Genomic DNA, 20,327 nt, shown 5'->3' with positions numbered 1-20,327 from the left:
ACTATTTATTCCTCTCTATGAATATGTGTTTCTCTTTCGTGGCGACGGTTCAGGTAAAGCTTCAAGCCTGTTAACTTGGTAATGAACTATTCAGAAGTGTTGGCTGTGCATGGATTACCTGCTGTTTATTCCTTTCTATGAATATGTGCTCCTCTCTTGTTATTATTCATTCACACACACACCAGTAAAACATTGATTATGAATGTATCATTGCATGTATATTGCTCTTCTCTAGACACCAGTGTGTAGCAAACCTTTGAGCTACGAGGGCTCAGAGAGAGAGAGAGAGAGAGAGAGAGAGAGAGAGAGAGAGAGAGAGAGAGAGACAGAGAGAGAGAGAGAGAGAGAGAGAGAGAGAGAGAGAGAAATCCCTTGATATGCATTACATCAGAACAGGCTTCAGTAAGTATAACTATGCTGGTTAGCACATCCACCCTGGAGAATCTCTTCTCCTCCTTTGCTTCCTCTTCCCTCCCGCTATGCTTCCACTGTAGGTGTGTATCATCCGTCTAGTCTAAATCACCATGATCGTCTCCTCATCATCCCTCCAGTCCACAACCTTTTAAACCTGCCCTCCACCCCACCAACCTTCATCCCTCCCCCTCCCCCTCTACTCCTCTGTCTCTGTTCTGTGTCAGTGTTGTAGCTGTTCTCTGTATATATGTCAGTGTTGTCTATGTGTCAGTGTTGTCTATGTGTCAGTGTTCTCTATGTGTCAGTGTTGTCTCTGTGTTAGTGTTGTCTATGTGTCAGTGTTCTCTATGTGTCAGTGTTGTCTCTGTGTTAGTGTTGTCTATGTGTCAGTGTTGTCTATGTGTCAGTGTTCTCTATGTGTCAGTGTTGTCTCTGTGTCAGTGTTGTCTCTTTCTATGTGTCAGTGTTGTCTCTGTGTCAGTGTTGTCTCTTTCTATGTGTCAGTGTTGTCTCTGTGTTAGTGTTGTCTATGTGTCAGTGTTGTCTATGTGTCAGTGGTGTCCCCGTGTCAGTGTTCTCTATGTGTCAGTGTTCTCTGTGTCAGTGTTCTCTATGTGTCAGTGTTCTCTATGTGTCAGTGTTGTCTCTGTGTTAGTGTTGTCTCTTTCTATGTGTCAGTGTTGTCTCTGTGTCAGTGTTGTCTCTGTGTCAGTGTTGTCTCTTTCTATGTGTCAGTGTTCTCCATGTATCAGTATTGTCTCTGTTCTCAGGGGAGTCGGTCAGACAGGTATCTGTGATTAACAGCTGAGGGACAGAGGCTGTGTGACTGGTGTGTTGCCAGGTAATGATCTTTAATTACAGCCAGGCTAATGCACACAGGCAGCTAACAAGCTGCCTGCTAGCTGCCACGTCCTTCCACCACGCCCTCCTACATCATCCTTCCACCACGCCCTCCTACCTCATCCTTCCACCTAGTCCTCCTACCTCATCCTTCCACCACGCCCTCCTACCTCATCCTTCCACCACGCCCTCCTACCTCATCCTTCCACCACGCCCTCCTACCTCATCCTTCCACCATGTCCTCCTACCTCATCCTTCCACCATGTCCTTCTACCTCATCCTTCCACCATGTCCTTCTACCTCATCTTTCTACCTCATCCTTCTACCTCATCCTTCCACCTCATCTTTCTACCTCATCCTTCTACCTCATCATTCTACCTCATCCTTCTACCTCATCCTTCCACCTCATCTTTCTACCTCATCCTTCCACCTCATCCTTCTACCTCATCTTTCTACCTCATCCTTCTACCTCATCTTTCTACCTCATCGTTCTACCTCATCTTTCTACCTCATCCTTCTACCTCATCTTTCTACCTCATCTTTCTACCTCATCTTTCTACCTCATCCTTCTACCTCATCCTCCTACCTCATCTTTCTACCTCATCGTTCTACCTCATCCTTCTACCTCATCCTTCTACCTCATCCTTCCACCACGTTCTTCCACCTCATCTTTCTACCTCATCATCCTACCTCATCCTTCCACCTCATCCTTCCACCTCATCTTTCTACCTCATCCTTCTACCTCATCATTCTACCTCATCCTTCTACCTCATCCTTCTACCTCATCCTCCTACCTCATCCTTCTACCTCATCTTTCTACCTCATCCTTCTACCTCATCCTCCTACCTCATCTTTCTACCTCATCTTTCTACCTCATCCTCCTACCTCATCTTTCTACCTCATCTTTCTACCTCATCATCCTACCTCATCCTTCTACCTCATCTTTCTACCTCATCTTTCTACCTCATCCTTCTACCTCATCCTTCTACCTCATCATTCTACCTCATCCTTCTACCTCATCCTTCTACCTCATCCTCCTACCTCATCCTTCCACCTCATCATTCTACCTCATCCTTCCACCTCATCCTTCTACCTCATCCTTCTACCTCATCCTTCCACCATGTCCTTCCACCTCATCCTTCTACCACATCATTCTACCTCATATTTCTACATCATCCTTCTACCTCATCTTTCTACCTCATCCTTCCACCTCATCCTCCTACCTCATCCTTCCACCACGTCCTCCTACCACGTCCTTCCACCTCATCCTCCTACCTCATCCTTCTACCTCATCCTTCTACTTCATCTTTCTACCTCGTCCTTCCACCTCATCCTCCTACCCCATCCTTCCACCACGTCCTCATACCACATCCTCCTACCTCATCATTCTACCTCATCCTTCTACCTCATCCTCCTACCTCATCCTTCCACCTAGTCCTCCTACCTCATCCTTCCACCTAGTCCTCCTACCTCATCCTTCTACCACGTACTTCCACCTCATCCTTCCACCTAGTCCTTCCACCTCATCCTTCCACCTAGTCCTCCTACCACATCCTTCTACCTCATCTTCCTACCTCGTGCTTCCACCACGTCATTCCTTCGTGTTTGTGTGTGTGGGTGTGCATGCACACGCAGTTTCCAGGCAGGCTATTCTCACGTGTGTCGACTCAGGAGAGCTGACAAAAGTAATTCCAGTCATTTCTGGGCTATTATCTTATTTTTTTCGTAACACCAATATGAATATATAAACTCTCTCTCCCCAGATAGAGAAGGAAAGCAGGAAACAGACTAGTGATATATAATAATAATAATAATAATAATAATAATAATAATAATAATAATAATAATAATAATAATAATAATAATAATAATAATAATAATAAACTGGACTTTTGAAGAAGTCTTTATTCATCATGCAGTGACACACACATGCGATGGGCGGCACACACAGGAACACACACATGCACTTTTTTTGGGTTGCAGATGAAATTGAGTCTCTGCGCTTGACCCATCCCGTCGTCCTTCCTCCCCAAGGGCAGCCGGGAGCAGATAGGGGATGCGGCGTGGGGCCGCGCCCCGGGGACCAATCCAAGTGCTCCTGTCCGTCTTCGTCAGGGAAAGCGACAGCGTTAGCGATCTGTTGTGCATGTTTTTCCATTGGGTTTCTCTTATCGGGAAGGGAAACCCTTGCGAGCACGGGGAGAACATGCAAACTCCACACAGAAAGGCCTGGGAGATAACCCACCTGGGTACCTGGCAACACGGAAACCTGGCCCCTAAGCGGGAATCGAAACCATTTAAATATTTTTGCTGACAATATTGGGGTCTATTTTTGACCCCTTCCTTCATATCCTAGGGTCATTCTGAGATCTCTTGGGGCATTTTTGCCCTTTGTCCCCCTTGTATTTCCAACGATGCTTGTTAGCCTTCAAAGATAATAAGCTTCTGAAGAAATGGGCTTGCTCGCAGGACCACTCCGTGGCCCGTGCACAACAATGCCAATTACACACCCATATAGGAGGGCTATCCACTCATTATTCTCCTCCAACATTACCACGGTGGAAATGATGTTACCTTGCCTGCAGTGCTTAACACATTCACGGCCATTGGAATGTGGTACTTGATTATTACAGTTAAAACAACTGTCAATCAACAGTACAGTTTCATGTCTTCACAATTTTCAATGACGCAGTGCAGTTTGAATGTAGGCCTATATTTCACATAAACAGTAACAGCATGGCTGTTATTCGATACCTGAGAACCAGGGCAGTGGGCACAATAGCTTTCTATCTATAGAATTGTAAAAAGTCATAGTTCAGTTCAGTAAGGACCTGAAACAAACAACTGGCCACAATAGCTTTCAATTTGAGTAGCAAAGAATACCTGAATCAAAGTGAAATAACCACCTCATGCAGTGAAGCCCAGTTTCAGTATGTACCTCTGTTCTCTTTTCAATGTCCTCAGTAAAAATCGAACCGGTAGAATTTAGTTCAGTTTATTAGGATTATTCTTCAAAACACTAGATTCTTATAATAGGACACGGTCTGCTCAAGGGATCCAACTCAGAAATGAGATATTTTCTCAATGAAATTTGTTTTTGTTTTCTGTTTTCAGTACAAACAGATAGGCCTTTGTGTTCTGTGTCTCCTTGCTACAGTAGTAGCAGTAGTCATGTTTTATTTTGGTTGTGTTCAGTATGTTGTGTTTTGTCTGGAACACCGGGAAGAATAGCCGCCGCTTTCTCCCGAATCAGGATCCTAATAAAAACCAAATGAAATATGAATACAGGCTTTTTTCATCTACCGCCGCGGGACCGTCTCTAAATCTGTTTCGCACCGTCCCAGACACAATTTCCATGGCCGCGGGTACGCTCTTAATTTCGGTCTGTGGTCTCCGTGTGGACACGTTGTTTCAACAGCGTGGCGCTGAGCGGTGGGACTGTTTAGCATGTAGGGTGTGACCTCTGTGGAGACTGAGAGGAGGTCGTCCATAAGTGCTGAGGGCGGTTTCTGGTCTGCTTCTTCTGCTTACACTATTAGCCCTGCTCTGCTACCTGCCCTCCACTCAAGGTGGCATCGCCAACCTTCCTCTCCTCCTCCTTCCTCTCCTCCCCGCTTCTCAATCCATCTCCGCTGGCTTTTAGTCTACCTCCCTTTCTCACTCTATCTCTCTCTGTTCTGTCTTTAATGTCATCCATCTCTCTCTCCTTCTCTCCATCCTTCTTCTCTGCCTGCCCTGCTTTTACCTTTTCTCCACTGCTTTGTCTTCCTCCCCACACACTCCTGGCCTCTCTCTCTCCTTCACTGCCTTCTAATGTAGATAAACGGTGGCCATAGCGCTTCCAGAGGGTGAGGCCGTCCCTTAAGCCCAATGTAGTCATCACGTTCTCGGCTTTCCACAGCTAATAGAGTTACTTGTATGTTTATCTCATTCATTATTTCTGTCTCTCTCTTTCCCTCCCTCCCCTCTCTTTCTCTCTCTGAAAAGAGAGGACAAGAACAGACTGGTGGCTGTGATGTGCTAATAGTTTTCATCATCGGCATTTGGCCTTTCTTGCTTTACATACTTCATAAAGTAGTGTCCTCCCGGTAGCCACAAATCAGTGATACGAGTCCAGTCCTGTGCGTCTCTTCCGACGTGCATCTCGTTGCTGTGGGACTGAATCCTTGAGCACAACAACTGGATTGATGTCTCTTTAGAAGACGGAAAACGTTGTCCTCATCAACCGAGTGGTTTAAATTAGAGCTAAAACCTAATCAAACTGGGATGAGTGCAGCTCCTCTCGGACAGACATGGCAGGCAGACACAGGCTTTTACCAAAAAACAAGTAGGTATGAAATTAGTGACTGGTATTAAAAGCCCAGTGAGGAAAATTACTAGATGGATACCAGGGGAGTGTATAGATGAGGGTAGAGGGTTTAGTTCATACAGATGGCTCACAAGTCAAAGAAGAAACCTGAATAAATTACTGGAGAAACGATGACAATGCCCCCATCTACAGGGCACTAACCTTAACCCATCCACAGGACACTAACCTTAACCCATCCACAGGACACTAACCTTAACCCATCCACAGGACACTAACCCTAACCCATCCACAGGGCACAAGGGGTCACTGAATGCTTTGATGAGTATGAAAAGTATGTGAATCATATGCGTTGGCCTTCATAGTCGCACCAGATCTAAGCCAAATTCATATCTACCACCACCATTAACAAAACACCAAATGAGGGAATGTCTTAGTAGAGACCTGACACCTCACTGAGACACCTTACTGAAACACCTCACTGAAACACCTCACTGAGCCACCTCACTGAAACACCTCACTGAGCCACCTCACTGAAACACCTCACTGAAACACCTCACTGAGCCACCTCACTGAGCCACCTCACTGAGCCACCTCACTGAAACACATCACTGAAACACCTCACTGAAACACCTCACTGAAACACCTCACTGAAACACCTCACTGAGACACCTCACTGAAACACCTCACTGAGACACCTCACTGAAACACCTCACTGAAACTCCTCACTGAGACACCTCACTGAAACACCTCACTGAGACACATCACTGAAACACCTCACTGAGACACCTCACTGAAACACCTCACTGAAACACCTCACTGAGACACATCACTGAAACACCTCACTGAAACACCTCACTGAGACACATCACTGAAACACCTCACTGAGACACCTCACTGAGACACATCACTGAAACACCTCACTGAGACACCTCACTGAAACACCTCACTGAAACACCTCACTGAGACACCTCACTGAAACACCTTACTGAGACACATCACTGAAACACCTCACTGAAACACCTCACTGAAACACCTCACTGAGACACATCACTGAGACACCTCACTGAGACACATCACTGAGACACCTCACTGAGACACCTCACTGAAACACCTCACTGAGACACATCACTGAAACACCTCACTGAAACACCTCACTGAAACACATCACTGAGACACCTCACTGAGACACCTCACTGAGACACTGCACTGAGACACTGCACTGAGACACCTCACTGAGACACCTCACCTGTGAATTGATACTGGTACCCAACGGTACCTTTTTTCTGTACTTTAGTCTCAAATTATTTTATCTACCTACCTCAGTTGTATAAAAAAAATCCAAACTTCTAAATATTTATTATCATTATTATTTATTTAGAACAATTTGTTAATATATATATAATATTGCAGAGAGCGTTGTCTGCATCTAGCTTTGTAAAGTGTAACCACAATTGTGACCGGTTTCGGCTTGCCATTGCCCCGACTGCTTTGTTGTTGAATCAAGTAAAATCCTAGGTAAGCGTGTATTGTGCGCGTGAACGTTGACGTGACCGTGCGGCACACTTCATACTGTAGGTTTCGTTTTGCGGTAACGAAACCTACACTACACTGACTTTTTTATTTATTTATTTATTATTATATATTTTTTAATGTATAATAAAAATAAAAACACCCTGTATAATACCGGTGGATCTCACGTGAATCGGTACTCGGTAGAACCGACGTGATTCGGTCGATACCCTTAAAAGTACCGGATTCAGTACCCATCCCTATCACTGAGCCACTGAACCACCTCTCTGAGACACCTTACTGAGACACTTTATGTTGGTTGTTCCTTTAATTTGTCACCTGTCTGTAGATCCTAGCTAATGAAGGCAGGTCTCAGCTGTGCCTGTGATGTCTGACAAGTGAGCTGCTGACAAACGTTTTAGCCAATAAAGATGAGGGGAAACTGCTAAATCTGTGTATCTGCCTTGATTGTGATCTTAGGGAAATATTTCTGCTGTGAATATAATGTGGCATTTTGTTGTTTAGCTCGATCAGCAAACTGCCAAGCCAGCCAGCTAATCAAGTTGGGAATGAGTGATGGCGGCTGGATGTGTGGGTGCGCGAGCGTGTGTGTGTGTGTGTGTGTGTGTGTGTGTGTGTGTGTGTCTGTGTGTGTGTCTGTGTGTGTGTGTGTGTGTGTGTGTGTCTGTGTGTGTGTGTGTGTGTGTGTGTGTGTGTGTGTGTGTGTGTGTGTGTGTGTGTGTGTGTGTGTGTGTGTGTGTGTGTGTGTGTGTGTGTGTGTGTGTGTGTGTGTGTGTGTGTGTGTGTGTTGAATTCAGTGAACTTTCTGTCCAACACTGTAAAGACAGAAACAGCCACGTCTTCCTGTCTCTGCATGTCTCTGTCTGCCTGTCAAGTCAAGAGTTTTATTTGTCACGGCATACAAGGCATACAGTGAGATGCGGGTGGTCATGCCCGAAGCGATTGTGCAATAATACAAGTAATAAGACATAACGGGTATAATGTACATAAAAGTTTTTAAAATGCATGGTAAAAGACATGCTAAGGTCCTGCGATAGTGCAATACAGTGTTAAGCTACGGATAAGGCACTGTCTCTGTATGTCTCTGTCTGGCTGTCTCTGCCTTCATGTCTCTGTCTGCCTTCATGTCTCTGTCTGTCTGTCTCTGGCTGGCTCTGTCTGTCTGTCTCTGCCTTCATGTCTCTGTCTGCCTTCATGTCTCTGTCTGTCTGTCTCTGGCTGGCTCTGTCTGTCTGTCTCTGCCTTCATGTCTCTGGCTGGCTCTGTCTGTCTCTCTTCCCAGTTAGAATGATCAAATGTTCCAAACCTCACAAGGGAGGGTGAGAGGAAAAGCTCATCAGCCTCATTCTAAGTGCCAAATGCAAATGGAGCAAATTATCTGACAAGAGGAAAATGTGAATTCCTCTGCTGCTGTTTGCAGATAGAAAAGAATATATAAACGTCTCTCACACTCTGTTCTCGTATTGGAATGGGGGCTTTTTGCAGGCCTGAGAATTGCCATCACATCACACATTTAATAAAATGCTGATGGTTCCGTCTAGAAATTCCTTGTGATGGTCTCAGGCACATCTACACACCAGTTATTAGGCTGTTCTGATTGAGACTCACATATACAGCCACTCTCTTATTCTGTAAGGCTTTCACTGTAGTCCAAAACTTGGAGGGGTTACTTACTGTAGGGTTTGTTTATTTGTTCATTATTTGGATCCCCATTAGTCCACACCCATGGGTGAAAGACTATTCTTCCTGGGGTCCAAACACATAACTTAAAACATTGGAGTAATAAGAAAACAATTAAAAACATTAAAAACACTTTAGCAATGCAAAACGAGACCAATTAACCTCAGCCAAATCGTGAATGAAGACCTGTTTAAAGAACTGTTTAAAACTGAGGCATTTAAAACAGTCAGGCATTTTGTCTTGGGCCATTTTGTGCTCCTAATACATGCAATAGTGCAATGATCGCTGATGTCATTGGAAAAAACACCTATAGATACATATTTATGAACTGCATTTGTAAGGATACCATCAAGAAGAGAATTACGGTCAGGTTTGGAAGGATTTGATTCTAGTGAGACTGTTAATAAGTTGGCATAAATTAAGCAAGTTTGAAGTTTTCAGAACTATCACTCAGCCAATCCCAGTTCAAATCCCTGAGTAAAATGAGTTCAGAAGAACTAAATCTAGATAATAAATCAGTTAGACTGATGGAATCTTTAATGGCAGATGGAGGCCTTTAGCAGCCATATACTGTATAGTAAGAGGTGAATTACCCAGAACGATTTCAAAATTCAAACTGACGAGGAATAGAGACTGAATGAAGGACAGTAACTTGCAGCTTCTCAGAGACATATATTGCCGTCCCCCCCCCCCCAGCCCTACCCTTACGATCTGAAGACATTAAACCTAGCTATATTAATAATGTGGTCAGGGGTAGAGGGTTTCAGCCATGTCTCAGAGACCACAACAACATCGGGCTTGGCTGTCAAAAACCATGCGCTGAATATATCTAATTTGGGAATGAGACTTCTCGCATTTACATGCAAGACGCCTAGACCATGCCTATTACTATCAACACAAGGCAGCTCAGGACCCAGATTAGTTTTAATATGGCCTGAACTTAACAACAATAACAACATTTAAATCCTTTATAGGGATTTCTTGTCAGAGCCTCGTGAGCTGGAGTCATTTAAAGCAGAGACATTGTGCCAAGCCCTAATGGTAAAAAACAATAAGAGCGTACGGTAGAGTACATCAGCTCAACAACAGACATTCCATGCCGGGTGCCAGCAGAATCAAATTATCCAGATGTAACACAGTCATAGTGGGCTGTTCTGATTGAGATTCACATCTACACCAGCTAGTGGGTTGTTCTGATTGAGATTCACATCTACACCAGCTAGTGGGCTGTTCTGATTGAGATCACATCTACACTAGGGCTGAACAATTAATCGTTTTTAAATCGAAATCGCGATTTGGAATGATGCAATTATCAAATCACAAAAAAAATAATAAGATCTCAATATATATATATATATATATATATATATATTTTTTTTTTATATATATATTTTTTTTGTTTTAACCAGGACGTTTGGGAGAGGGAGGTAAGGGGGTTTAGATTGTGTGTTGTGAAGTTTAGACTTCAGAGAGGGAGAGTAAAGTACAGAAGTACAGATTCCCAGGTAAAAATACACATTTTCAGGCTCAGTGTCCCGAAAAGACCGACGCATAGGCCAGATGCAAGCCGCATTTTACAATAAACTTATTTCCCAAAATCGTGCAGCCCTAAATTCTACACCAGCTAGTGGGCTGTTCTGATTGAGATCACATCTACACCAGCTAGTGGGCTGTTCTGATTGAGATCACATCTACACCAGCTAGTGGGCTGTTCTGATTGAGATCACATCTACACCAGCTAGTGGGCTGTTCTGATTGAGATTCACATCTACACCAGCTAGTGGGCTGTTCTGATTGAGATTCACATCTACACCAGCTAGTGGGCTGTTTCACTCGGCTCGATCTGCTATGGAGCCAGTTTCATATGTTGAAGATGTTTTACAGACTGTAAATCCGAGGCTCTGACACCATCAACCTCTTCAAAACCAAGCTAAAAACCCACCTGTAACACTTGCCTTCACGCAACACGGCCCCGCTCCCAAGTAGCCCACCCCTGACTTTTTTTCTTAAGCCACAGATTCCGTTGTTTTGTTTTGTTGTTTGTTTGTTTGTTAATTTCAACCACTTCATCCAATTGGACAGAACTTGCCTCCTTTTTATTTTATTTTTTATCTCTTTTATCTTATTTGTTTTTTCTTGTTGTTACTATACACAGATCTTTTATGTATTTTATTATATTTTTTCAATTTTATTTCTTATTTTTTTCCATCCTTTCCTTGTACAGTGTCCTTGAGTCTGAGAAAGGCGCTTCTCTCTTAAAATCCAATCTATTATTATTATTATTATTATTATTATTATTATTATTATTATTATTATTATTATTATTATTATTATTATTATTATTATTATTATTATTATTATTATTATTATTATTATTATTACTGTAGGAAACTTGTTTTTGGTGGCTTGTGGATTCAGAATGTTGAATGTGTTATTAGTGAAAGTAGTTTTTATAGAAACTAATGTCACGGGGACCAGATGAACTGACAGTTGCGGACCAAAAAAATCCCAGCGTTCGGCTGGTGGTAATTCACCAGCCGTGTTTTCACAGCTGAGCTGGAGGCAGGCTAACTAGTGTTCAGGAAGCACAGCTTGGTAGAGGGACACTCCATTTATCACTATGTTCTGCCTCTCCCCTTCGTTCCTTTTTTCACTTGCTAGCAAGAGGCAAGAGAGGACAGGAAGAGACTGGTGTCTGATGCACTGGGAGGGGGTTTATCATCAGGGTATGGCTGTATATGCTTTACATACATTATAAAGTATGTGCAGACGTACAGTACGTGCTTGACATGTTGGCTACAATCCCCTAACGCTGTCGTCATGCTGATTATTTTCTGGAAGGATACTCCAGCAAGGGGGAGGGAGACCCAAATTGATATATGTGGGAATAGATATCAACTTCAATCTGGAGAAGGGGGGGGGGGGGGGCATGGTTGGTTGGTTGGTTTTGTTTGATGTACCTCCAAGATATATCAAGATGTATATCTTCATGAATCCCCTTGGGGAAATCCAGGGGTCATAGCAGCACAGAGGAGGAGGGTGGGAGGTGTACAATAGAAATGACAATACAAATATATCAGAATAAAAAAAGTAAAGGGTGAAGAAAGAATAAAGGGTACAGACTTGTTGTGTCGGTCACTCTTCAGTGAGAGAGAGAGTTAAGTTATACTTTAATAATCCCTGCAGGGACATTTGTCCTCTGCATTTGTCCCATCCTAACTACTTAGGAGCAGGTGAGCAGCCAGACGGGCGCCTGGGGACCAACTCCAGTTGTAATGCCAGTACCTTGAACAAGGGCAATGGCAGGAGTGTGTACCTAGCCTGCGTGACTTTTGGACGTTAACTTGGTGGCATCTGGATTTCCTTTTTTACACTTTGATTGGCGAGGAGGATTCGGCTCTAATGAGTCGCCTACAGACCTATGAATGAACTTACTGTGTTGATTTATTTTGGCTGCCGAGCCCTCGCATGTACGCTAGGATGTAACAAATGATTTGAGCCACTTAAGTTATCAGGCAGGCACTTAAAGCTGTTATGTATAGGCTGAAGCTATTCAGCTGCAAATTGTTCTGTGATTTAGAAGGCATTTTATTGTGGCTCAACGTGTCAGACACCTTCCTGTTGGAAATAAAATATTGTCAATTCATGTCTTGTTGTAGCGGTGATGCATTTTAATTTCAATAGTGAATAATCTTTCCTTTATTAGGTTATGTGCCTGTGAGAAATACCTGTGTGCGCATGTGTGTGTGCACTCTCTGTGAATACCTGTCTCCAGAGAACAGCATGAATTGGGTATTATTTCATTAAGTACCATTTCAAGATGAATAAGCACATCTTGCAAAGCATTCAAGGCGAGTTGAGTTCTCAATGGCTATTTGTACAGAGTCAGCGAGTGTCATCCGCATAAAGATGAACTTGACTGATTCAAAGATGAGACAATATTATTAATTTAAATGGTGAATAAGACGTGTCCTTGAGCAAGACTCTTAACCGCTAACTGCTCCCGATGAGCAGGTTGGCACCTTGCATGGTTGCCTCCAGTCGGTGTGTGAGTGAATGGGTGAATGTGTTGTAAATAAGAATAAGTTGTAAAGTGCTTTTCATAAAAGCATTATATAAATGTAGTCAATTTAACAAGATGCTGAAGTGTGTGAAACCTCCCTTCGTATTCCTCTTCTTATTTCTTTCTTTCTTTCTTTCTTTCTTTCTTTCTTTCTTTCTTTCTTTCTTTCTTTCTTTCTTTCTTTCTTTCTTTCTTTCTTTCTTTCTTCCTTTCTTTCTTTCTTTCTTTCTTTCTTTCTTTCTTTCTTTCTTTCTTTCTTTCTTTCTTTCTTTCTTTCTTTCTTTCTTTCTTTCTTTCTTTCTTTCTTTCTTTCTTTCTTTCTTTCTTTCTTTCTTTAATGACTAGTCTAGAGTCCAGGCTTCTTTGTTCCAATGCCAGAATGAACTCTTCAATACGAGTTTACACCATCAATTCTAAACACATTAACTCTGAATGTGTTCCGTCCGTGAAGATTGCTCTTGATTCCCTCTGGTGGAGGCGGGCAGCGGTGGACAGAACTCTCTGGAGACACAATTGGCCAGAGGGGTGGAGCAGGCTTGGGGGGGCATTTGCGGGAGGGAGTGTATTCTATGTGAATAAAGAACCACAAGGAGGTGGGGGGGAATTATACCGTCTTCAACGTGGCATGAAATCTAAATGTGTGTGTGTGTGTGTGCGTGTGTGTGATGGGAGGGGCGGTTAGGGGAGTGTATTCTATGTGAATAAAGAACCACAAGGAGGTGGGGGGGAATTATACCGTCTTCAACGTGGCATGAAATCTAAATTTGTGTGTGTGTGTGTGCGTGTGTGTGATGGGAGGGGCGGTTAGGGAGAGTAAGGAACCAAGGTGGGGGAATAATTTAGCCATTGTTTACAAGTGAGACTCCACCAAACACAGGGAGAGAGGGAGCAGACAGAGCAATAATGACAGTGGTGAATGTTAAGTCACAGCAGCAGAGCAACTCACAGCCTGCTCATTTCACCCTCCAAGAAGCCACCATTGCCTGTTGTATCACTAACTAGTTTCGTGTCTGCTGGCATCACGGAAATTGCTTGCATTATGTTGAAGATTAATGTGAGTGTGCGAGCGTGTGCATGTGCTCACACACAAACAAACACACACGCATATATACAGGTGTTTGTGTTTGTAATCTTTAGCTTACTGACTGCTACGTTTGCTTGTTAGTTCCTCTCTGTCACCTGCTATCCTATATCCTCTATATCTCCCCTCCCTATTTTTGTGTGTGTGTGTGTGTGTGTGTGTGTGTGTGTGTGTGTGTGTGTGTGTGTGTGTGTGTGTGTGTGTGTGTGTGTGTGTGTGTGTGTGTGTGTGTGTGTGTGTTCAGGGACGTTCCCTGTCGTTTGTCAGCCCATAAAACACACCGTCATGACAGACTGGCCACGCTCCAAACTCATTACCGATTGGCTGACAGAGTACGCCGCTCTTCTCCTCTCCTCCTTTTCTCCGGGCACTTGGTGCTGAGGAGACGTGAAATACCGCGGCGCCTCCCTCCCGTCACTCCTCTCAGACTCGTGCTCAAGGTCACATGAATATGGATTTGCCCTCTCTCTCTCTCTCTCTCTCTCTCTCTCTCTCTCTCTCTCTCTCTCTTCAACGCACACACACATATATACTCATGATAAAGTCTTAAATCTACTCAGGACATTGTAATTCACAACAGAGGTCTGGCTGTCTGTCACACTGAGGCTGTGTGCTGTTAGATAGAAAGCCAGGGGGCGGGGGGTAGAGAGGGCGGGGGGGGGGGGGGGGGGGGGGGGGGTTAAATAGAGGTGATTGGAGTTGGATTGAGGAGGGGAGGAGTCAAATAGGGGAGAGGGGGGGCAGATAGAGGAAAGGTGAGTCAGAGAGGGGAGTAGTCAGATAAGAGGAGACATGGGAGGAGTCGGATAGAGAGGAGTCAGATAGAGGAGACATGGGAGGAGTCAGATATAGGAGAGATGGGAGGAGTCAGATAGAGAGGAGTCAGATAGAGGAGACATGGGAGGAGTCAGATAGAGGAGACATGGGAGGAGTCAGATAGAGGAGGGATGGGAGGAGTCAGATAGAAAAGAGAGGAATCAGACAGGAGAGATGGGAGGAGTCAGATAGAGGAGATATGGGAGGAGTCAAATAACTGATTGTGGATTTTAGGAGGTCTGGGAGGCACCTGTGTTTAGAGCAGGGGTTCTCAAACTTTTTTATACCACGACCCCATTTTATTTAGGATTATTTTTGGCGACCCCACACTTAATGTATTGCATCATTTCAACGTTCAGCGCACGCCTCACATATCGGCATGTAACTCGAGAACCGCTGAACAGATTTTGTCGCCTGAAATGGCAATCGACAGACAACAAATATGGCTTTAATTCTATCTATATTATCTATATAATATGCACACACGAGCCGCTAGATGTCGCCAAAGTGGCGCCGGGCACCAGCAGGCAAATCATGCATATTTATTAGAAAATGATTTACAGCACTATGTTATCAATACACATTTATAAAACGAGGCATATTTAGCCAAAATATGTTGACGGAACATTAAAAAAAAATATATACATATATAATGATGTTTTATTTTTTAAATAGTTTTGCCAATGCGCAAATAGGCATGTACTGTAGTCAATATAATTATGTCAGTAGTCCTCACAAGTCTAGATATATATGTGTGTGTTGTGTGTGTGTGTTGGGGAGAGGCGAGGTAGGGTCAAGGGAATGAGAGGAGGAGGATGGGGAGTACGCTTATTGAGTCGCTGTGTTGCAGTAGATCAGCCATACCCATTTCATCATGGTGGGTTGGCCCAATGCCACAGTCTGCTGGACAAAGATATGTTCTTCTCATCACTGTGTGTGTGTGTGTGTGTGTGTGTGTGTGTGTGTGTGTGTGTGTGTGTGTGTGTGTGTGTGTGTGTGTGTGTGTGTGTGTGTGTGTGTGTGTGTGTGTGTGTGTGTGTGTGTGTGTGTGTGTGTGTGTGTGTGTGTGTGTGTGTGTGTGTGTGTGTGTGTGTGTGTGTGTGTGTGTGTGTGTGTGTGTGTGTGTGCTCACTCCTAATAATTGTGGGGGGTAAAGAGCTGCACCCCTTTTCCTGTTGCAAATTTTTTTGTTCACCATATGAATAAATGGACCAACACAATGCAAACGTAAGTGTGTGTGTCGCTGCTAATAACTGCTACAAAAGTTGTGTTACAGGCCTGGCTTGAAAGGGTTAATATTAATTTCACATCACCCCTTGTATGAAAAAACATTAGATAATGTAATTGTATGCATTTAATTTATATTCAGCATGCATATCATAAGGGCATTTTCTGGCATGAAGGGGTTCATATCTATAACTGCCCAAGGGATATCACCGAGCACCCTCTTGTGTTTTGAAGAGGTACCCCCAAGCTCCAAGAAACATGAACCGACAAAACAAGGTTCAACCCCATGGTTCCCAGACTATAATGTATATTGTGCTGCTTATGTGTACTTACCTGTATCTCTTCCCACGCTGCTGTGTTCTTGTCTAATGTTTCTTTTCCTGTTTGTCATTTGTTTTCACTGAGGTATGATGGAGGAGGTATGACTGAGGTGTGATTGAGGTGTGATTGAGGTATGACTGAAGTATGATTGACGCCTCTGTGTTTTTCCCGCTGCTTGATGTTGCTTTCCTTTCTCCTTTATGTCCTCCCTCCCTCTGTTCCATTCCTCTCTTCTCTCGACCTCGCTGTCCCCCTCCTCCTCACTCTCATTAATGCATTGACTTTCCCTTTCAAATGCGGAATAAACGTCTTCACAAGATCTGGCCAATTTTCCCCCACCACCACCACACACACTCACTCACTCACTCACTCACTCACTCCTGCAGTCACTCACTCTTTCTTTTCTGTTTTTCTTTCTCTGGCAGAAAACACCAAGGTACCTTTGCAAAGGTCTCGCTCTCGGCAGAATATGAATGTGGCCTTGGCGGCGGTGAAAAGGCTCCCTGCCAAGGAGGCTCATTACGAGGCGGAGGGCAATCCATCTGTAGCCCGGGGCAAGGCAGCCACACGCACAGAGCCGGGACACAGGCACAGGCACACCCCCGGTCACAGCCACGGGCCCGAGAGGGAGAGGGAGAGAGATAGAGGGACGGAGAAGGAGGTGGAGGTGGCAGAACCTCCGGTCTTCCCTCATCCTTCAACCTGTGGCACCACCACTAGCACCGGCACCAAAACTAACGGAGAATCAGATGTAGAGGCTCTCCTGGCTCGACTCAGAGCCCTGTGAGAGGCTGCCTTCACCTCTCAACCAACACACACACTCGCACTCACACACACACACCATCACACACCATCAACATCAACCTAGCAGGTGTGCTGGGACAGCTTAGAAGAGCTTCATAAAAGAAACGTGTGTATCTTTAACTGTAGAAGACGACCATGCTGTTAACGCTTCCTGCGGTACTACAGAGCCAACAGGTCATCTACATGCAGATGACACGGCTTCAGTTCAACCTGAACATCGTCAGTTAACACTGTGAAACATGAGATTCTCCGTTCAGTCTGTACGGCGGACAGTGGGAAGGGATTCACATGTTTTGTGTCATAGGGGGTGAGTCCACCTACATAGACAGGTGGATCTAAACCCTTTTTGCACTGCCAAAACAGGCCGTAGCTGACACACCTACCAAATAACAAGACTACGACATGCTGTAGCCTTCCTCTGATGATGCAAGAAGCAATATTATTTTTGTGCACTTTCCATGTAACCCTGTAGTATGCAATGTGCATTCGCTGGAGTTTTATATACAGTATAACGAAACTAAATATAGTATTGAAAGTGTATATTTTTTTACATATTTCATATTGTATCGTATCATATCTCCACTCCTCTAGTCTAGTGGATATATATCAGCTTATGATTATAGCCAATCACACATTAGCAAGATTGTATTATCCATGATTGTATTATTACTTCTGTCTTGAAGGTTTTATCATACATTTACTCTACAATGTTGTGTGTTTCTTACTTGTTTGTGGTTTCTTTAATACTTTTATTGTTTTCTGTGTTGTCCTTTTCTCTTTAATTCACTACCATTCCACGCTAAACTCAAGAGCGCCAGATACGTGGGGTGTTTATGTAAAGACAATTATAATAATTTGTATTAAAATCAATTGGTATTATTATTTGTATACTTTACCATCAATATTTACATTCCAAAATATAGAAATAAGTAGAGATCATGGGTGGCTCTTGCTTTGCTGTTTCATGTTTTATTTGTTTGTGTTTTTTTATTACTCTGCTAAAGACAGGTCATTATTGTAGTGATAGATGCCTTTTCATTAATTGCTAGGAGTGTTTATTCTCTGTGGTGTTGGTGGTGAAGAGATGTATGTACCTATCAGGGTTGTGCTCGATTCAATCAATTAAATTTTTTTTGAAAATAAATAAAGAAACCGCAATTCATTGGCTAATGATGGAACCGTCATCATCAGTTATTCCTTAATAGGTTGGAGAGCGCAATCTTCTTGCAGCAAAGGTTTTTCAATATTTTAGATTTCAAGAAAAACCCACTTACTAATTTGATTGAATAGAGGCCTTTGGTGGGATGTTTAGAATGGCTCCTCACTGTACTACTCTCCTAACATCTTGCACTGGGAACTCACATCCAATCACAATTTCTGAACAAACGCACAAATAAAGTTAATAGAAACACTTGTCCATCTCAGGATTGTGTTTCATGTCACCTTCTCTACTCATGTCATCGAATCGATTTGTGTCTGTTGTTCTCGAGTGTGTTTTTAGCGAGCTGTTGATAGAATGCGTGCTGTCTTTTGTAGACCAATTTGCAATAAAAGAAATTAAGGGAATTATCTGAGTTATGTTTCATTGATTAGGAAGATTCAAAACATTGAACAGTTAATTGCGTTTCACGTTGTGCTCGTCATTTGTTTGCATTAAAAGACAATGTTCTTGTACTACCCGGGTTGGTAAAAATCAATACACCTTCTATTAATAAATTAAAACCTTGTCACTGGAATTTGAGTACATGAATCCACTTCACTTCCTCACAGTAGGACCACACCATACTAGGGCTGACCCCAATTAGTCGAATAGTCGACTAATCGATCGAAAGGAGCCGTAGTCGACTGCCAACCTCTTAGTCGAATGCAAAAAAAAGAAAGAAAAAAAGATATATATATATATCTTTTTTTCTTTCTTTTTTGTTCAAAAGCAAAGAGGTCTTGAAGCGTGGCTAACGCTAATAGCGCACATACCAGCGAGGCTAACTGCCTAAAAAAACGGACAAAACACCTTCAGTCGACTCCTTCAGACATTAAACACCCCCACAGCCCAAATGGAATGTAAAAAAAAAATTATTATTATACTTTTTTTGCATTCAGGGGGGTAGTCGACTACAAGTCGACTATCGGCAAATTTCGGCCAATCAAAGTCGACTATCCAAATCCTTAGTCGGGGACAGCGCTACACCATACCCACCTAAACTCACCTTACTCACCGTACTCACCTAAACTCACCATACCCACCTAAACTCACCATGCTCACCTAAACTCACCATACTCACCTAAACTCACCATACCCACCTAAACTCACCTTACTCACCTAAACTCACCTAAACTCACCTTACTCACCATATCCACCTAAACTCACCATGCTCACCTAAACTCACCATGCTCACCTAAACTCACCATACCCACCTAAACTCACCTTACTCACCTAAACTCACCTTACCCACCTAAACTCACCATGCTCACCTAAACTTACCTTACTCACCTAAACTCACCTTACTCACCTAAACTCACCATGCTCACCTAAACTCACCATACCCACCTAAACTCACCATGCTCACCTAAACTTACCTTACTCACCTAAACTCACCTTACCCACCTAAACTCACTTTACTCACCTAATCTCACTTTACTCACCTAAACTCACTTTACTCTAGGGATGCACGATAATTATCGGGCCGATAATTATCGGGCCGATATCAGCAATTATGACGTCATCCCGATAAACTCGATAACGTTATTGATAGCTCCAATAACATAATACATTTTTTGGTTAAAAGAAATCCGGTGTGGGTGGATTTGGATGAAGGGCGCTTGTTTTTATTATAGCCTCCTCCCGTTTTGCCAGTACTGTGGTAAAACTGATAGCGTGTGGTTTAGGAACAGGGAGTTTTTCACAAATCCAGCGCTCCCTTTCTTGGCTGTGACGTAGTCACGTTACATTCGGAGACAGACAGTCGATCTGCCAATTACGTCCCACGGCTTGCACCCACCTCTTCTTCTTACCACCAATCAGAAGCTCTCGTTCGTTTATTTACCTCCGGATTGTCAGCCATTACTCTACTCGGAGCTAACGTTATCTCCCCGCCAGCCACATTGACAAGTACCAGCGCTTATACATTACTGGCAAATGTCTTGTTGCACTTGTGGCAATGAGCGTTGTCAGCATCGACTTTAGTAAAATAGACCCAGACTTTTTTTTAGGAATTTAAACGTCGCAAACTAATCTTGTTGGC

At 43.4% G+C, this 20,327-nt stretch overlaps 1 protein-coding gene across 1 annotated transcript in view; it reads left to right on the top strand.

Annotated features, from left to right (window-relative positions):
• The window catches only part of LOC311223912 (uncharacterized protein), a 60,942-nt gene extending 42,325 nt beyond the window's left edge, over positions 1 to 18,617 (top strand). Inside the window, exon 2 of the mRNA XM_084308679.1 lies at positions 16,707 to 18,617. Within this exon, the coding sequence (XP_084164805.1) occupies positions 16,707 to 17,068 (362 nt within the window). The 3' untranslated portion in view covers positions 17,069 to 18,617. The remainder of the gene's footprint in view (positions 1 to 16,706) is intronic.
• Positions 18,618 to 20,327: the final 1,710 nt, after the last annotated feature.

This window comes from Notolepis coatsorum (assembly GCF_963971535.1).
Source record: "Notolepis coatsorum genome assembly, chromosome: 2".
Lineage (NCBI taxonomy): Eukaryota > Metazoa > Chordata > Actinopteri > Aulopiformes > Paralepididae > Notolepis > Notolepis coatsorum.
Note: the sequence above shows the minus strand (reverse complement) of the source record. Positions and strands in the feature narration are given on the sequence as shown.